This window comes from Rhinoderma darwinii, chromosome 1 (genome assembly GCF_050947455.1).
Source record: "Rhinoderma darwinii isolate aRhiDar2 chromosome 1, aRhiDar2.hap1, whole genome shotgun sequence".
Taxonomy (NCBI): Eukaryota; Metazoa; Chordata; class Amphibia; order Anura; family Rhinodermatidae; genus Rhinoderma; species Rhinoderma darwinii.
In genome coordinates this window covers 371,994,310-372,009,193 of record NC_134687.1, presented here as the reverse complement: position 1 = coordinate 372,009,193, position 14,884 = coordinate 371,994,310, and the positions used below count along the sequence as shown (strand labels likewise).

Here is a 14,884-nt window from a genome sequence, read left to right as displayed (position 1 = left end):
GCGCGATTTTTACTCAGCGTGAGTCCGCTGAAAAAAAAGTCACGACATGTCCGTTCTTTGGGCGTTTTCCGCGCATCACGCACCTATTCGCGCAACAGCTGTCAAAAGGATGAATGAAAACAGAAAAGCACCACGTGCATTTACAAACATCCAAACGGAGTGTCATAATGATGGCGGCTGCGCGAAAAGCACGCAGCCGCGCATCATATGCGGAGGCCACACAGAGCTGTTAAGTGCTTTTTGCGCAGGCAAAACACTGCATTTTTTGCCTGCGCAAAAACGGCACGTTCGTCTAAATCCAGCCTTAGGAGGGGCATCTGTGGCTAACACACTGTTAGGAGGGGCATCCGTGGCTAATACAATGTTAAGAGGGGCATCCGTGGCTGACACAATGTTAAGAGGGGCATCCGTGGCTGACACAATGTTAGGAGGGGCATCCGTGGCTGACACACACTGTTATAGGGTTATACGTGGCTGACAAACATTGTTATCGATGGCATACGTGACTCACACACACTGCTATGGGGGGCAAAACCCCACACACTGACATGGGGGGCATCCTTGGCTGACACACACTGTTAAAATATGTTCACACAACCTATTTTCAGCCGTTTTTCGAGCTGTAAACGCCCCGAAAAATGGCTAAAAATGCGGGGGCTTTACGCCTCCAAACATCTACCCACTGATTTCAATTGGAAAAAACGGCGTTCTGTTCCCACGGGGAGTTTTTTATGTGGCCGTCTTTAAAAACAGCCGCGTAAAGAGACGCCTCGTAAAAAGAAATGCATGTCACTTCTTGAGACGTTTTTGGAGCCGTTTTTCATTGACTCAATAGAAAAACAGATCCAAAAATGTCTGTGAAAAACGGCGCAAAAAATGCAAGTTGCTTAAAACACTGCTGAAAATCAGACGCTGTTTTCCCTTGAAAACAGCTCCGTATTTTCAGACGTTTCTAAACGACCTATTTTCAGACGTGTTTCGGGCCGTAAATGCCCTGAAAAACGCCTAAAAATACGGGGGCTGAACGCCTCCAAACATCTACACAACCAAAAAGAGAAGTATAGTAGTGATCACCCACCAAAAACATATAATGTGTCAAAAAATTGTTTTGTTAGGGGGGGTTGATCAAAAAAGTCAGTTAGTGTATACTTGCCTGCATCCAGACTAAATGACCAAACCAAAAAAAGATCCAATGCGCAATTGTAAGGTATCAAATATACATTATAATCTTTATTGAGAATACTAAAACAAAGCATAGAAAAAAGGTCCACAGACACACTAAAAGAAGAACGCACATCAAAAACTCATGCACATAAAAGGTGATAAACAACATATGTATGGGTCAGATAATAAGGTATATTGTGTAAATGCAGACGAGAATGTACGAACAACTGTATATACAAACATGTTCAATAATAATCTGCATCAAACAGACAACAACGATCTAGAAAAGATATGACCGTACTAACCCATAAAGTGCTAGAGCAATTGATGAACGTCCACCCCGACACGCGTTTCGGCGTACTTGCCTTCGTCTGGGGGTGGACGTTCATCAACTGTTATGGGGGCATCCTCGGCTGAAACACACTGTTATGGGGGCATCCTCGGCTGAAACACACTGCTATGGGGGCATCCTCGGCTGAAACACACTGTTATGGGGGCATCCTCGGCTGACACACACTGTTATGGGGGCATCCTCGGCTGACACACACTGTTATGGGGGCATCCTCGACTGACACACACTGTTATGGGGGCATCCTCGGCTGACACACACTGTTATGGGGGCATCCTCGGCTGACACACACTGTTATGGGGGCATCCTCGACTGACACACACTGTTATGGGGGCATCCTCGACTGACACACACTGTTATGGGGGCATCCTCGACTGACACACACTGTTATGGGGGCATCCTCGACTGACACACACTGTTATGGGGGCATCCTCGACTGACACACACTGTTATGGGGGCATCCTCGACTGACACACACTGTTATGGGGGCATCCTCGGCTGACACACACTGTTATGGGGGCATCCTCGGCTGAAACACACTGTTATGGGGGCATCCTCGGCTGAAACACACTGTTATGGGGGCATCCTCGGCTGAAACACACTGTTATGGGGGCATCCTCGGCTGAAACACACTGTTATGGGGGCATCCTCGGCTGAAACACACTGTTATGGGGGCATCCTCGGCTGAAACACACTGTTATGGGGGCATCCTCGGCTGAAACACACTGTTATGGGGCATCCTTGGCTGACACACACAGTTATGGGGGCTAACTCCGGAATGATGGGTCAGTAAGAAAGTATTGTGACCATTTTGACAGAGTTCTACTCGTTTTGGATTTTTCAAATTTTGGGATTGATGGAAAATAATGCTCTGAATCTGGAGAAACAATTGCAATGTATGGCTAAAAGAGAGAATAGTAATGGATATAAACAATACAGCACAATAACTATATTATCATCACCACAGGTGTCTGCTACTCACCGACGATCCTGCCCAGAAGGGACATGAGCTCCTGATCTGGGGGCTCTTGCTGAGTGACAGAGCCCCAAAACTGAGAGCCACGGTGCAGCACCCCAGGATCAGCTGTAACAATCCCAGGGAAAGCAGCGGTCTCCCTGGAAGGATGAGCCCAGAGCCAGCCCGGCGCCTGCTCGATAGAGGTGGAGGAGGGGGGCACAGGCTCAGCGTGGCTGAACATCTAGGGTGCTGAAGCGCCCCGCGGCCTCTGCGTGCCCGGTGGTGAGAAGGGTCTCCGCCTTGAGCAGAAACAGGTGCCGCATTACCCATGGAAGAAGACAGCCCGGCCATGGGACAGCAGGAGCCAGGAAGTAACACTGGGAGAGACATCACTGGGGAGGGGATGGTAGTAGGAGCCGTCCAAAGGGGAGGGCGAAACCTGAACACAGAGAATCCCTCAGCCCAATAACTCCTGTCGCTGCTATGGCAGAGCCGTTACAGGGCACAGTACACAGGGTAGGCTTGACCCCATGCCTACTTCCTGCGCTGTAGCCCTCTCTCTGCCAGCCCCTTCCCTCGCTCCACTATGTTGTTCCCAAACGACCATCCGACATAGAAGTTTTAAAATAACTCGAGTTTAGTAGGAGGGAGCGGAGCTTCAGTTACACATTTTCTGGCTCTGGTTCAGGGAGGGTGTGTGGAGAAAAAGAGCTGTTCCCATGTAAGATACTGCACCACAGTGCCATCACCTCTCATCATATACTTGTAGTTATTTACCAGGCTGACAGGAGAGGATTTATTCCACAGACAGACCCCTAGTCAAGTCAAGAATATGTATTAGAATTGTTTGTGGCAGAGCCCGACATTAGAGACAGTGACGGGTTGGCAGAATGTAACCCCACTATTCTAGAGATCACTTCATACCAGGGGTAGAGGCAGAGGCGTAGCTAGGTTCTCCTGCACCCGGGGCAAAGATTCAGATTGGTCCCCCCCAACTTATTTCCCGACATCTCCTTCCCCCGCCATGTTTGCTTTCCCTACCAATCAATGAGATGTAATTATTTTTCAAATTTTTTTTTAATGTAACGCGAGTATAAAAGCATTTCTACATTTTACAAGCGCTATAGTTCTATAATGTAATTAACATAAAAATAAATTAAAAGAAAATAAATTAAAGAGACCGCACACAGCCCCACTTGTAGATCGTGCCACACACAGCCCGCTTCCCCCCTAGTAGATAGCGGCACACTCCCCCCCCCCCCCCTGTAGATAGTGCCACACACAGCCCGCTGCCCCTTTGTAAATAGCGTCACACTCCCCCCTTGTAAATAGCGCCACACCCCCCCCCCCTTTTACTTAGCGCCACACTGAGAACAGAGCGGTGAGCGGTAGCCTACCGCTACCACTCTGCCTGGTGTGACTTACCGGAGGAGCCGAGGAGGTCATTCGGCGCAGGCAGCGGCGGAGTTCCTTCTGAATAGGGTTGGTGACAGCCAGGGCCGGCCTTAGCTTGGATGGCTCTCTATTGTCGCCCCCTACACAAACCAAAAATTAACCACATATATGGACAAGCTGGAACATATATACTGTGCATACATAAAGACAGATATTTAGACATACAGGCAAGTATACATACACACATTCTGGAATACATACAGGTAAATATATAGACGTACAGACACATATACACACACACACCGGCAGATAAATACACAGACAGGGACATATACAAATACATAAAAGGCACATATATACAAGCACATAGACACATTCACAAACAGACCCATATATACCCACACAGGCACATATATACACAGTACAGATAATGTAGTAGATTTTACCTGCAGCCCTATATAACAATGATAACTGTCTGAGTACAGATAATGTAGTAGTGTTGCCTGCAGTCCTATGTAACACCACAGATAACACAGTGATAACTCTCTGACTACAGATAATGTAGTAGTGTTACCTGCAGTCCTATGTAGCACCACAGATAACACACAGTGATAACTCTCTGATTACCGATAATGTGGTAGATGTTGCCTGCAGTCCCATGTAACACCACAGATAACACAGTGATAACTCTCTAAATACAGATAGTAGTGTTACCTGCAGTCCTATGTAACACCACAGATAACACACAGTGATAACTCTCTGATTACAGATAATGTAGTAGCTGTTACCTGCAGTCCTATGTAACACCACATATAACAGTGATAACTCTCTGATTACAGATAATGTAGTAGATGTTACCTGCAGTCCTATGTAACACCACAGATAACACAGTGATAACTCTCTGAGTACAGATAATGTAGTAGCTGTGGCCTGCGGTCCTATGTAACACCACAGATAACACAGTGATAACTCTCTGATTACAGATAATGTAGTAGATGTTACCTGCAGTCCTATGTAACATCACAGATAACACAGTGATAATTGATTACAGATAATGTAGTAGATGTAAGAGACAAACACATGCAGAGACACACACACACACACACACACACACACACACACACACACTGTAACATATACACATACAAAGACAGAGACACACACTGTATACACACTACACACACATATACACACAAACACTCACCATGTCTCCTTGCTGACAGGTCAGAACAGCTTCCTCTTCTGCTTCTCGGCTGTGTGTAACAGCAGAGCACAGAGTAGAGGCAGAGCTGGATGGCTGCAGCACGGGAGTGGACCTGTCCCCTGACCTGAGTCATCTGACCTCATGTCACTGACGTGAGGTCAGGTGACAGGTAAGGTGACTGTTCTGGTCCACTCCCTGGCTGTCACAGACCCCAGTGAGAATGCCGTAATTTCCTGGCTCTTCCTAAAGCTGCTGCAGGTGTCCGACATACGGGGCGCCTGTCAACAGCGATCAGCTGCTCTTCGGCGCCCCCCTTCCCTACCACCGAGTTGCGCCCGTGGCACATGCCCCGCCTGCCCCCCCTAGCTACGCCCCTAGGTAGAGGCCAGTATGGCAGTTGTTTTGGGCACCCTCTCTAGGGGGTACAACAGGTTACCCTTTCCCCTTTTTCTTCTAGTCTGTTCACTGAATAGTAATGGCTAGCAAGATCATTTATACTGTCTTTGCCCTAGACCAATGTTTCTTACCCATTGGACAGTCACTTGGGAGACGATGCCAGGGCTGACCAGGTATATGCAGCCCTGGCATCCTTTCTCTTGCGCGGTCATTCTAGAGGCTAATAGGCGACACTATTCCGGTGGTAGTCATCAACACCCACCAAAGGAGGTTTATTTAATGCTACCGAGACCCTGAATAATAAACCAGTCAGGGGATTGTACAGTCGCTTTAATGTTTCGAAGCCAAGTATTCCCAATCTAAAAAATGACCCCTAAATACTTCTAAGGCCTAGTTCACACAGAGTTTTTTCTTGCAGGGAGCAAAAATCTGCCTCAAAATTTCTTCAGGAAGCAGATTTTGAACTGCCAGCGTTTTTTGCAGCGTTTTTTGCTACAACCATTGAATATAATAAAGATCCGCGGGCAAAAGCCTCAGAAAAAAACTACTCAGAAACAAGCGCTTTTTTCTGACCTACCATTGATTTCAATGGAGGTCAGAGGCGGAAACTGCTCGAAGAAAGAGCATGCCACTTTCTTTTTTTTTTCCATAAGTGGCCAAACCACCCGGGAAAAAAAACGCCTCCCCTTGAAATCAATGGATTTGGGCTGTTTTTTTGCGCTTATTCCAACACGGCTTCTATGTCAGAATCAGCACCAAAAAACTCCATGTGAACTCTAAGGGTATGTTCACACACATTCTTTTCAGGCGTATTTCGGGGCGTAAACGCCTCGAAATACGCCTTGAAAAATGCTGCTATATGCCAACAAACATCTCATCCCATTGTAATCAGTGGGAAAAACGGCGTTTAGTTCAGACGGGGTGTTTTTTTTATGGTTTAACAAACGGAGCATAAAAAATGGCGCGTAAAAAGGAGCATGTCATTTCTTGAGTTGTCTTTGGAGCTGTTTTTTATAGGGTCAATTGAAAAACAGCTTCAAAAACATCTAAAAAAAAGACTCAAAAAACATTTTCTGCTTCAAAAACGATTGAAAATCAGAGGCTGTTTTCCCTTGAACACAGCGCCGTAATTTTCAGCCGTGTGCGTGTGAACATAGCCTAAGGCTACATTCACACAATGGTTTTTATAACGGCCGTCACACGGCCGTTTTCAGAACAGTGAAGTTGCATGGGTGTATTCACACGGCTGTTTTTTTAACGGCCCGTGAATATCAGCTATCAATAGATAGGACATGTCCTATTTTTAGCCGTTTTCACGGCCAGACGGCTTCCATAGAAGTCATTGGATCAGTTTTTACCGGCTGTTTTTCAGGAATCAATCCTTGTAACGGCCGGTAAAAACTGGTCCTGGCCGAGGACTCCCCGCGCACAGCACTACTTTGAGTGCTGAGCCCGGGGAAGCCCCTGACAGCACTGCCCATATATGAAGAGTGAAGTCAGGGCTTTCAACTATGGAGTCCCTGGCCAGAGAAACGCAAGATCCCTGGCTGGGGATTCCTGTCTTGAGAAAGCCCTTGATGTCACTGTCCATATATGGACAGTGGCGTCAGGGGCTCCCTCTGACCCCCCCCCCCCCCCCATGTAGATAACACTCCCCTGCAAAAGAGCGCCATTGTAGCACCCTGTAGGAGCAGACCCCGCTCTGCCCGGGTATTCCGCTCCTGGAGAAGTGATGTCAAGGGGTTGCTCCTGGAGCAGAATCCCCAGCCAGCAGCAGAGGATTCCACTCTTAGGGCACATTCAGACGTGGCGGAATTGCTGTGGAATTCCGCTGTGGACAATCCGCAGTGGAATTCTCCAGCGGCCGTTTTTTACATTTGTTTCAATACATTTTTTGGCAAGTTAGTTCAGACAATGCGGAAAACTCCACTGCGGACAATAGGCTGCGGTGCGGAATTTTCAGTCCGCAGCATGCACTGTCTGTTGCGGAGAAGAAGCGGGATTTCACTGGATATTTCAGCCTTTGCAATGCAAAAACTGAAATCTGTGGCAAGTCCCCTGTGTTTTCTGCAATGTCTGAATTATCTGTCAAATATGCAAATGTTAGTGCAGATTCGTTGCGTCAACATTTGCAGCGGAAAAACTGCCACGTCTGAACGTGCCCTTAGAGAAAGCCTCTGACGTTATTGTCCATATATGGACAGAGACGTCAGGTGCTCCGTCTATGAGCGTAATCCCCAGAAAGAGGGATTCCCGCTCCTACAGGGAGTTACGATATCTACAGGGGGGTGCTATCTTCAAGGGTGGATGCTATCTACATGGGGGTGGTGTTATTTACAGGGGGTGGTGCTATCTACATGGGCACAGTGGCACTATATGGGAAGTGTGGCACTATCTACAGGGGACACTGGCACTATCTACATGGGCATTGTGGCACTGTGGTCTCTGACACTTTGTATGTGGGCACTATGTCACTTTATATGTGGGCACTGTGGTACTATGGGCATTGTGGCACTATCTACAATGGGCACAATGGAACTATGTGGGCACTGGCACTTAATATGTGAGCACTGTCACTTTATATGTGGGAACTGTGATACTATGTGGGCACTGTGGCACTATGTGGGCACTTTCACTTTATATGTGGGAACTATGGCACTTCACTGTGGCACTATCTACAGTGGGCACTATCTATGTGGGCACTGGCAATATTTACAGTGGGCACTGTGGTACTATATGGGCACTGGCCCTATGTGGACATTATCTACAGTGAGCATTGTGGCAATATCTACAGTGGTGTTTTCAGGGGGTGGGGATAAAAAAATTTGGAGACACACTGATGCAAAACAGTGATCAGTTGTTGTGATCAGACAGTTGATCAGTTTTTAATGCCCGGTTTTTTCACTGTCGTGTGAATGTAGCCTAATGCCAGTTGCACACGACCGAAGTACCACTTGGGCCATTTTTAACCCCTTAGGGATGCAGCCTAGTTTGGGCCTTAAGGCTCAGAGCCCATTTTTCAAATCTGACATATTTCACTTTATGTGGTAATAACGTCGGAATGCTTAAACCTATCCAAGCGATTCTGAGATTGTTTTCTCGTGACACATTGGGCTTCATGTTCGTGGTAAAATTTGGTCGATATATTGGTGAAAAATTGCAAAATTTAGAGAAAGTTCTGAAAAAATAGCATTTTTCAGAATTGAAATGCATCTGCTTGTAAAACAGACGGTTTTACCACCCAAAATAGTTACTAGTTCACATTTCCCATATGTCTACTTTAGATTGGCATAGTTTTTTGAATATTCTTTAATTTTTCTTGGACGTTACAAGGCTTAGAACATAAACAGCAATTTCTCATATTTTTTCGAAAATTTCAAAAGCCTTTTTTTAAGGTACCTGTTCGGTTCCGAAGTGGCTTTGAGGGGCCTATGTATTAGAAACCCCCATAAAACACCCCATTTTGAAAACTAGAACCCTCAAAGTATTCAAAACAGCATTTAGAAAGTTTACCCTTTAGGCATGTCACAGGGATTAAAGCAAAGTGGAGGTGAAATTTGCAAATTTAATTTTTCTTGCTGAATTTCAATTGTATTAAATTTTTTTCTGTAACACAGAAGGTTTTACCAGAGAAACACTACTAAATATGTATTGTCCAGATTCTGCAGTTTTTAGAAATGTCCCACATGTGTCTCTAGTGCGCTCGTGGACTAAAACAAAAGCCAAAGAAGCACCTAGTGCATTTTGAGGGTCTCTTTTTTATTAGAATATATTTTTAGGCAGCATGCCAGGTTTGAAGAGGTGTTGAGGTGCCAAAACAGTAGAAATGACAAAAGTGACCCCATTTCAGAAACTACATCCCTCAAGGAATTAATTTATGGTTGTTGTTACCATTTGGACCCCACAGTTTTTACACGGCACCTATTTGAATTGGGCTGTGAAATTTAAAAAATGACATTTTTTCCAATAAGATGTCATTTTTCATCAAAATTTCTTATTTTCACAGGGATCAAAATACCCCATTTTGTTGCCCAATTTCTCCTGAGTGCAGCAATACCCCATTTGTGGCGATAATCTGCCGTTTGGGCCCATGGGAGGCATCAGAAGGGAAGGAGCGTTGTGTGTTTTTTGGAGTGCAGATTTTGCTGGATTGGTTTTCGGGTGCTATGTCGCATTTGCAGAGCCCAAGAGGTATCAAAGCAATGGAAACCCACCAGAAGTGACCCCATTTTGGAAACTACACCCCTCAAGGAATTCATTTATGGGTAATGTGACCATTTAGACCCCATAGTTTCTTCACAGAACTTATTTGAATTGGGCTGGGAATTAAAACAAAATAAATTTTTTCCAATAATTTGTAGTTTTGGCTGAAAATTTCTTATTTTCACAAGAAATAAAATATCCCATTCTGTTGCCCAATTTGTCCTGAGTGCGGCAATACCCCATTTGTGGTGATAAACTGCCGTTTGGGCCCATGGGAGGGCTCAGAAGGAAAGGACCACCATTTGGCCTACTGGGGATTTTCTGGTGCGAAGTCATGTATGCAGAAGCCCCTGTGGTACCAGTACAGTTGAAACCCCCAAGAAGTGACCCCGTTTTAAAAACGACACCCTTAAGGCATTCATCTAGAGGTGTAGTAAGCATTTTGACCAGAGACATGCATTACACCCCATAAACTGTAATGTGGGTTCTCCTGAGTACGGCAATATCCTCAATGTGGCTGTTAACAGCTGCCTGGGCACACAGCAGGGCTCAGAAGTAGTAAGTATACCCTGATGCACTTTCGCACAGCTTATACATCTTCACGCCATACCTTGCCCTCGTACTCAGCAGGTGCTGGTGGAATTGAAGCCTCCCTTTAAAATCTACCAAGAACTTATCAATAGAAATACACTAAAGGTTTTACCAGAGAAACGCAACTTCATACTTATTGCCCAGATTCTGCAGTTTTGAGAAATATCCCACATGTGGCCCTAGTGCACTAATGGACTGAAGCACCGGCCTCCGAAGCAAAGGAGCACCTAGAGGATTTTGAGGCCTCCTTTTTATTAGGCACCATGTCCGGTTTGAAGAGGTCTTGTGGTGCCAAAACAGTGGAAACCCCCCAAAAGTGACCCCATTTTGGAAACTAGACGCCTTGAGAAATTCATTGTAGTTTTCATGGGGTGCATGCAGATTTTTGATCAGTTTTTATTCTATTTTTAAGTGGCGTGGTGACTAAAAAACAGCAATTCTACTGTTGTTTTTTTATTCTATTTTTTTTACAGCGTTCACCGTTCGCTATAAATGACATATTCACTTTCTTCTGCGGGGCGATACGATTACGGCGATACCATATGTTTATAGTTTTTTTTATGTCTTATGGTGTTTGCACAATAAAATACTTTTTGTAAAAAATCATTTACTTTTTGTGTTACCTTCTTCTAAGCGCCATAACTTTTTTATTTTTCCATCAAGAAAGCCGTGCGAGGACTTATTTTTTGCGTAACGAACTGTAGTTTCGATCAGCACCATTTTTAGGTACATGCGACTTTTAGATGCGAGTTGAAGTGACCAAACAGGCCGTTACAGACGCGGCGATACCAATTATGTATAGTTTATTTGTTTGTTTGTTTATATATTTTTATTAACAATAAACGACTGATAAGGGAAAAAGTGGGATTTTTACTTTTATTACTTTCAAAACCTTTATTTTCTTATTTTTACACATCTTTTTTTAACTTTTTTTTTACTTTATTACTTTGTCCCACTAGGGGACGTTAGGTCAGGAGGCCGTGATCGCAATTCTAATACACTGCACTACATGCGTAGTGCAGTGTATTAGAGCTGTCATCTACTCACTGGCAGCAAGCATAGTGGGTCCTGACTTTGTGGCATAGCCGGACGCCATTGTTAGGTTGCCATAGTCACCATCGCCGGCCGCTATCGTGTAGCAGGCCGGCGATGGTAGCTTAACCCCTAAAAAGCCGCGATCGCTATTGAACGCGGCTTTTAAGGGGTTAATCAGCGGGGACACAGCGATCGGTCCCCGCTATAGGAGCTGCAGCTGTCACAGCCGAAATGGCCGTTACTCCCGCGATGCACTATTCCGTCAGTGAGCGCGAACGGGCCGGTCAGCACGACGGAATAGTACGTCGATAAGCGTTAAGGGGTTAACGGCATCCGAGTGGTACCCGATAGTCTTAACGGACCCACTCACTTTAGCGGGTGAATCGGATCCGTGAAAACTGACCCGATTTCCCCGATCCGTGGAAAGATAGGACATGATCTATCTTTCCACGGATCACTGACGGGACTCGCCGGCGCACACTGTGTGTTCATGAGGCATAAGACTACATCAGATATGATTTTTAAAGAAATTGGTTGGCATGTTACTCTGTTTTGTATTAGTGATGTGCTGCATCTGTTATTACCTGATGCCTTGTTCACGTTTTATGTCTAGGGTAGAATGTTTGGGTTGTTTTCTTACCTTCGTGTTAACATTCCTGGTGATGATTAGTACTTGTGGTTTCTGGTGACCCATTAGAAATTGTTTTTACAGATTCCTTGATTTCATTTTTTTCCCTAGACCATAGTAGTTATATGTTGCACCATCCACTGCAATTGAGAATAAATTAGAGACAACGCACATGCGTATATATCTCATCCCCTTACTGCCAACACCTATTCTACCAACACCCCCCTCTGCATAATGTCTGTACCAAACACTGAACCTCGTAACTTACTTTTAGATTTTTTTATCAAGACCTTCATGCATAGCCTTAACATTTTAAAAATTGTTTTTTTGCCCCCCTAAGGCTCTGTTCACATCTGCGTTGGGGTCCTGTTCTGACGTTCCGTCTGAGCTTTCCGTCCGAACGGGACCCTGAGCAGACACAAACTGGCACCTTTCCTCCTGTAAGGTGTGCGCAGCAAACAAAGTTGCCCACTCCAGACCAGCTGGTCTGCTTCAACCACTGCCTGTGCCCGTTCCCCCCTGGTGACATATTGCAATGGACTTTGTCACAGATCTGCCTCTCTCTGCTGGATGCAGTGTGGTCTGGGTGGTGGTGGATCGATTTTCTAAAATGGCTCATGTTGTTCCCCTGACTGGTCTGCCTTCGACTGGCCGACCTCTTCGTTCAACACATCTTCCGTCTGCATGGCCGGCCTCTGCATATTGTCTCAAATCGAGGGGTCCAGTTCACCTCGAAGTTCTGGAGAGCACTCTGCTGTTTCCTCGGTGTAAAGTTGGACTTCTCCTCGGCTTATCATCCTCAGTCCAATGGACAAGTTGAAAGGGTTAACCAAATTATGGAGAACTGTCTGCGACACTTTGTCTCCAGATGGCATGATGACAGCTGCTCCCGTGGGCGGAGTTCTCCTATAATAACCATACTAGTGAGTCCACCACCTCCAGTCCGTTCTTCATCGTCTACGGCCAACATCCTCGTATACCGCTACCTCTTCCTGTCGCTACTATGTCCCAGGTGCCTATAGCTGACTCTACCTTCAGGGACTTTCTGCAGATATGGCAACAGACACGATCTTCTATTCTGCTGGCGGTGGACCGCATGAAGAGAAAGACAAACACTAGAAGACGAGAACCTCCCCAGTTTCTTCCAGGTACGAAGGTCTGGCTGTCTTCCTGGAATATCCGGCTGAGGGTGCCGTCTTGCAAGTTTGCTCCCAGGTTCCTCGGACCCTTTGAGATTCTGCTACAGATCAATCCTGTGTCGTACAAGCTTCGGCTGCCTCCTACTCTCAACATCCCTAATTCTTTCCATGTCTCCTTGCTGAAGCCCATGGTCCTGAACCGCTACTCCAGGACTCCTAGTTCCGCACTGGCTCCTGGCGGTTCGTCTGAGACTTTCGAAGTGAGGGAGATCCTGGCCACTAAGAAAGTGGGAGGATGGACATTTTATTTGGTGGTTTGGAGGGGATTTGGTCCAGAGGAGAGGTCTTGGGAGCCAGAGGAGAACATTGTTGCCCCTTTCCTCGTGAAGAGATTTCTCTCCCGCTCTGGCCCTAAGAAGAGGGGGCGTAAGAGGGGGATACTGTAACGTCTATGGCTGAGGGCCATCGCTCAGACTTACCCTCTGACGGCCCCGTCCATGGACATCTGTCTTCTCTACGACATCTCCCTCCAGGGAGACGCCGCCACTCACTTCCGGGTCCTGGGACTATTTCTCGCAGGGCGCGCGCGCCCGCGTGTGCACGGCCTTGAAGGGGCCAGTACACGTCCAGCTGTCATCACTGCTGGAATATAAAAAGGGCTCTGCCCACTTGATCCTGGCCTGAGCGTTGTTGTCTACCTTAAGTTTGCCTTGCAAATGGTCTCCCAGTGTTCTCCAGTTCCCAGTGTTACCCGTTCCTGCTGCCTGTACCCTGTATCCCGTGCTATCGTATCTACAGAGAGAGTCAAGTCGTGTCTTCCGCTGAATCTACTGTGCCAGGTACAGTGAGAGTCAAGATGTGTCTTCCGCTGCATCTACTATCCTTCTACAGTAAAGTCAAGTTGTGCCTCCGCTACTGTTTACTGTCACGTTGGGTTTGTGGACCCACTGGGCTGTACCATCTTGGCGGTAAGGCAGCTGGCCAACAGGACGCAGGTCAAAGTCTATAGTTCGTATAGGGTACCTGTGGCAGCTCGGACAGTTGCAAGGCAGGCTTGGCAGGAACTTGGCAACAGGTGGACGTCAGGCGTGGAGAAGCAGGACAGGCGTGGAATACAGCACAGCACGGCACTAGATCAGGATACAAGTATAGGACACAGGAACACTGGGAGCAGGAAACACTAGGGGACCATATGCAAGACAGACTAGGAAAACACAACAAAGCTCAGGCGTGGGAGGATGGGGCTGGGTCCTTCTTATAGCCCAGGGTTCTCTGAAGCAATTAGCTCAAATCACCATCATGCGTGCGCTTTGGCTTCTTAAGTCTGGACTGAGCTCATGAGCGCACCCTGGTGGTCACTGTGGGGCAGGATGGCCGTTTGTGCAGACATCTCTTGAGAGAAGGGCGTCGACTGGATGGAAGGAGTTCGTGGTCAGCGATCACGGACGTTACATCTACATTGCCTCAGGTACCCGTTCTGGACTATAGACATTGTTTTGTACCTAGTTGGCTAGCTGCTAACTCGCTACGCGGTACGTCCCAGTGGGTCCACACCCTGCGCCGTGAAATATACTTTTGACATGTGATGACGTCATAGAGGCTCTCTGACCCCGGTTTGGCCGTTTTTTCCGTGTCAAAACACTGCTGTCAATCACTATTTAAACCAGTTTTTGTTTCCTCACTGGACCTGGCCTGATGAAGACGCCGGTACGGCGTTGAAACACGTAGCCCAGACTAATAAATGGTTCTTAAACATAATTCTTCACCGTTTGTTCTTGATGGTAGCAGCGCTACATCGTGGTTCTTCTTTTTTCATTTTCTT

General features: G+C 46.5%; 1 protein-coding gene across 1 annotated transcript in view; it reads right to left on the bottom strand.

Annotated features, from left to right (window-relative positions):
- Positions 1-3,042, bottom strand: part of ENTREP1 (endosomal transmembrane epsin interactor 1) — a 96,681-nt gene extending 93,639 nt beyond the window's left edge. The window contains exon 1 of the mRNA XM_075827938.1: positions 2,496-3,042. Within this exon, the coding sequence (XP_075684053.1) occupies positions 2,496-2,861 (366 nt within the window). The 5' untranslated portion in view covers positions 2,862-3,042. The remainder of the gene's footprint in view (positions 1-2,495) is intronic.
- Positions 3,043-14,884: the final 11,842 nt, after the last annotated feature.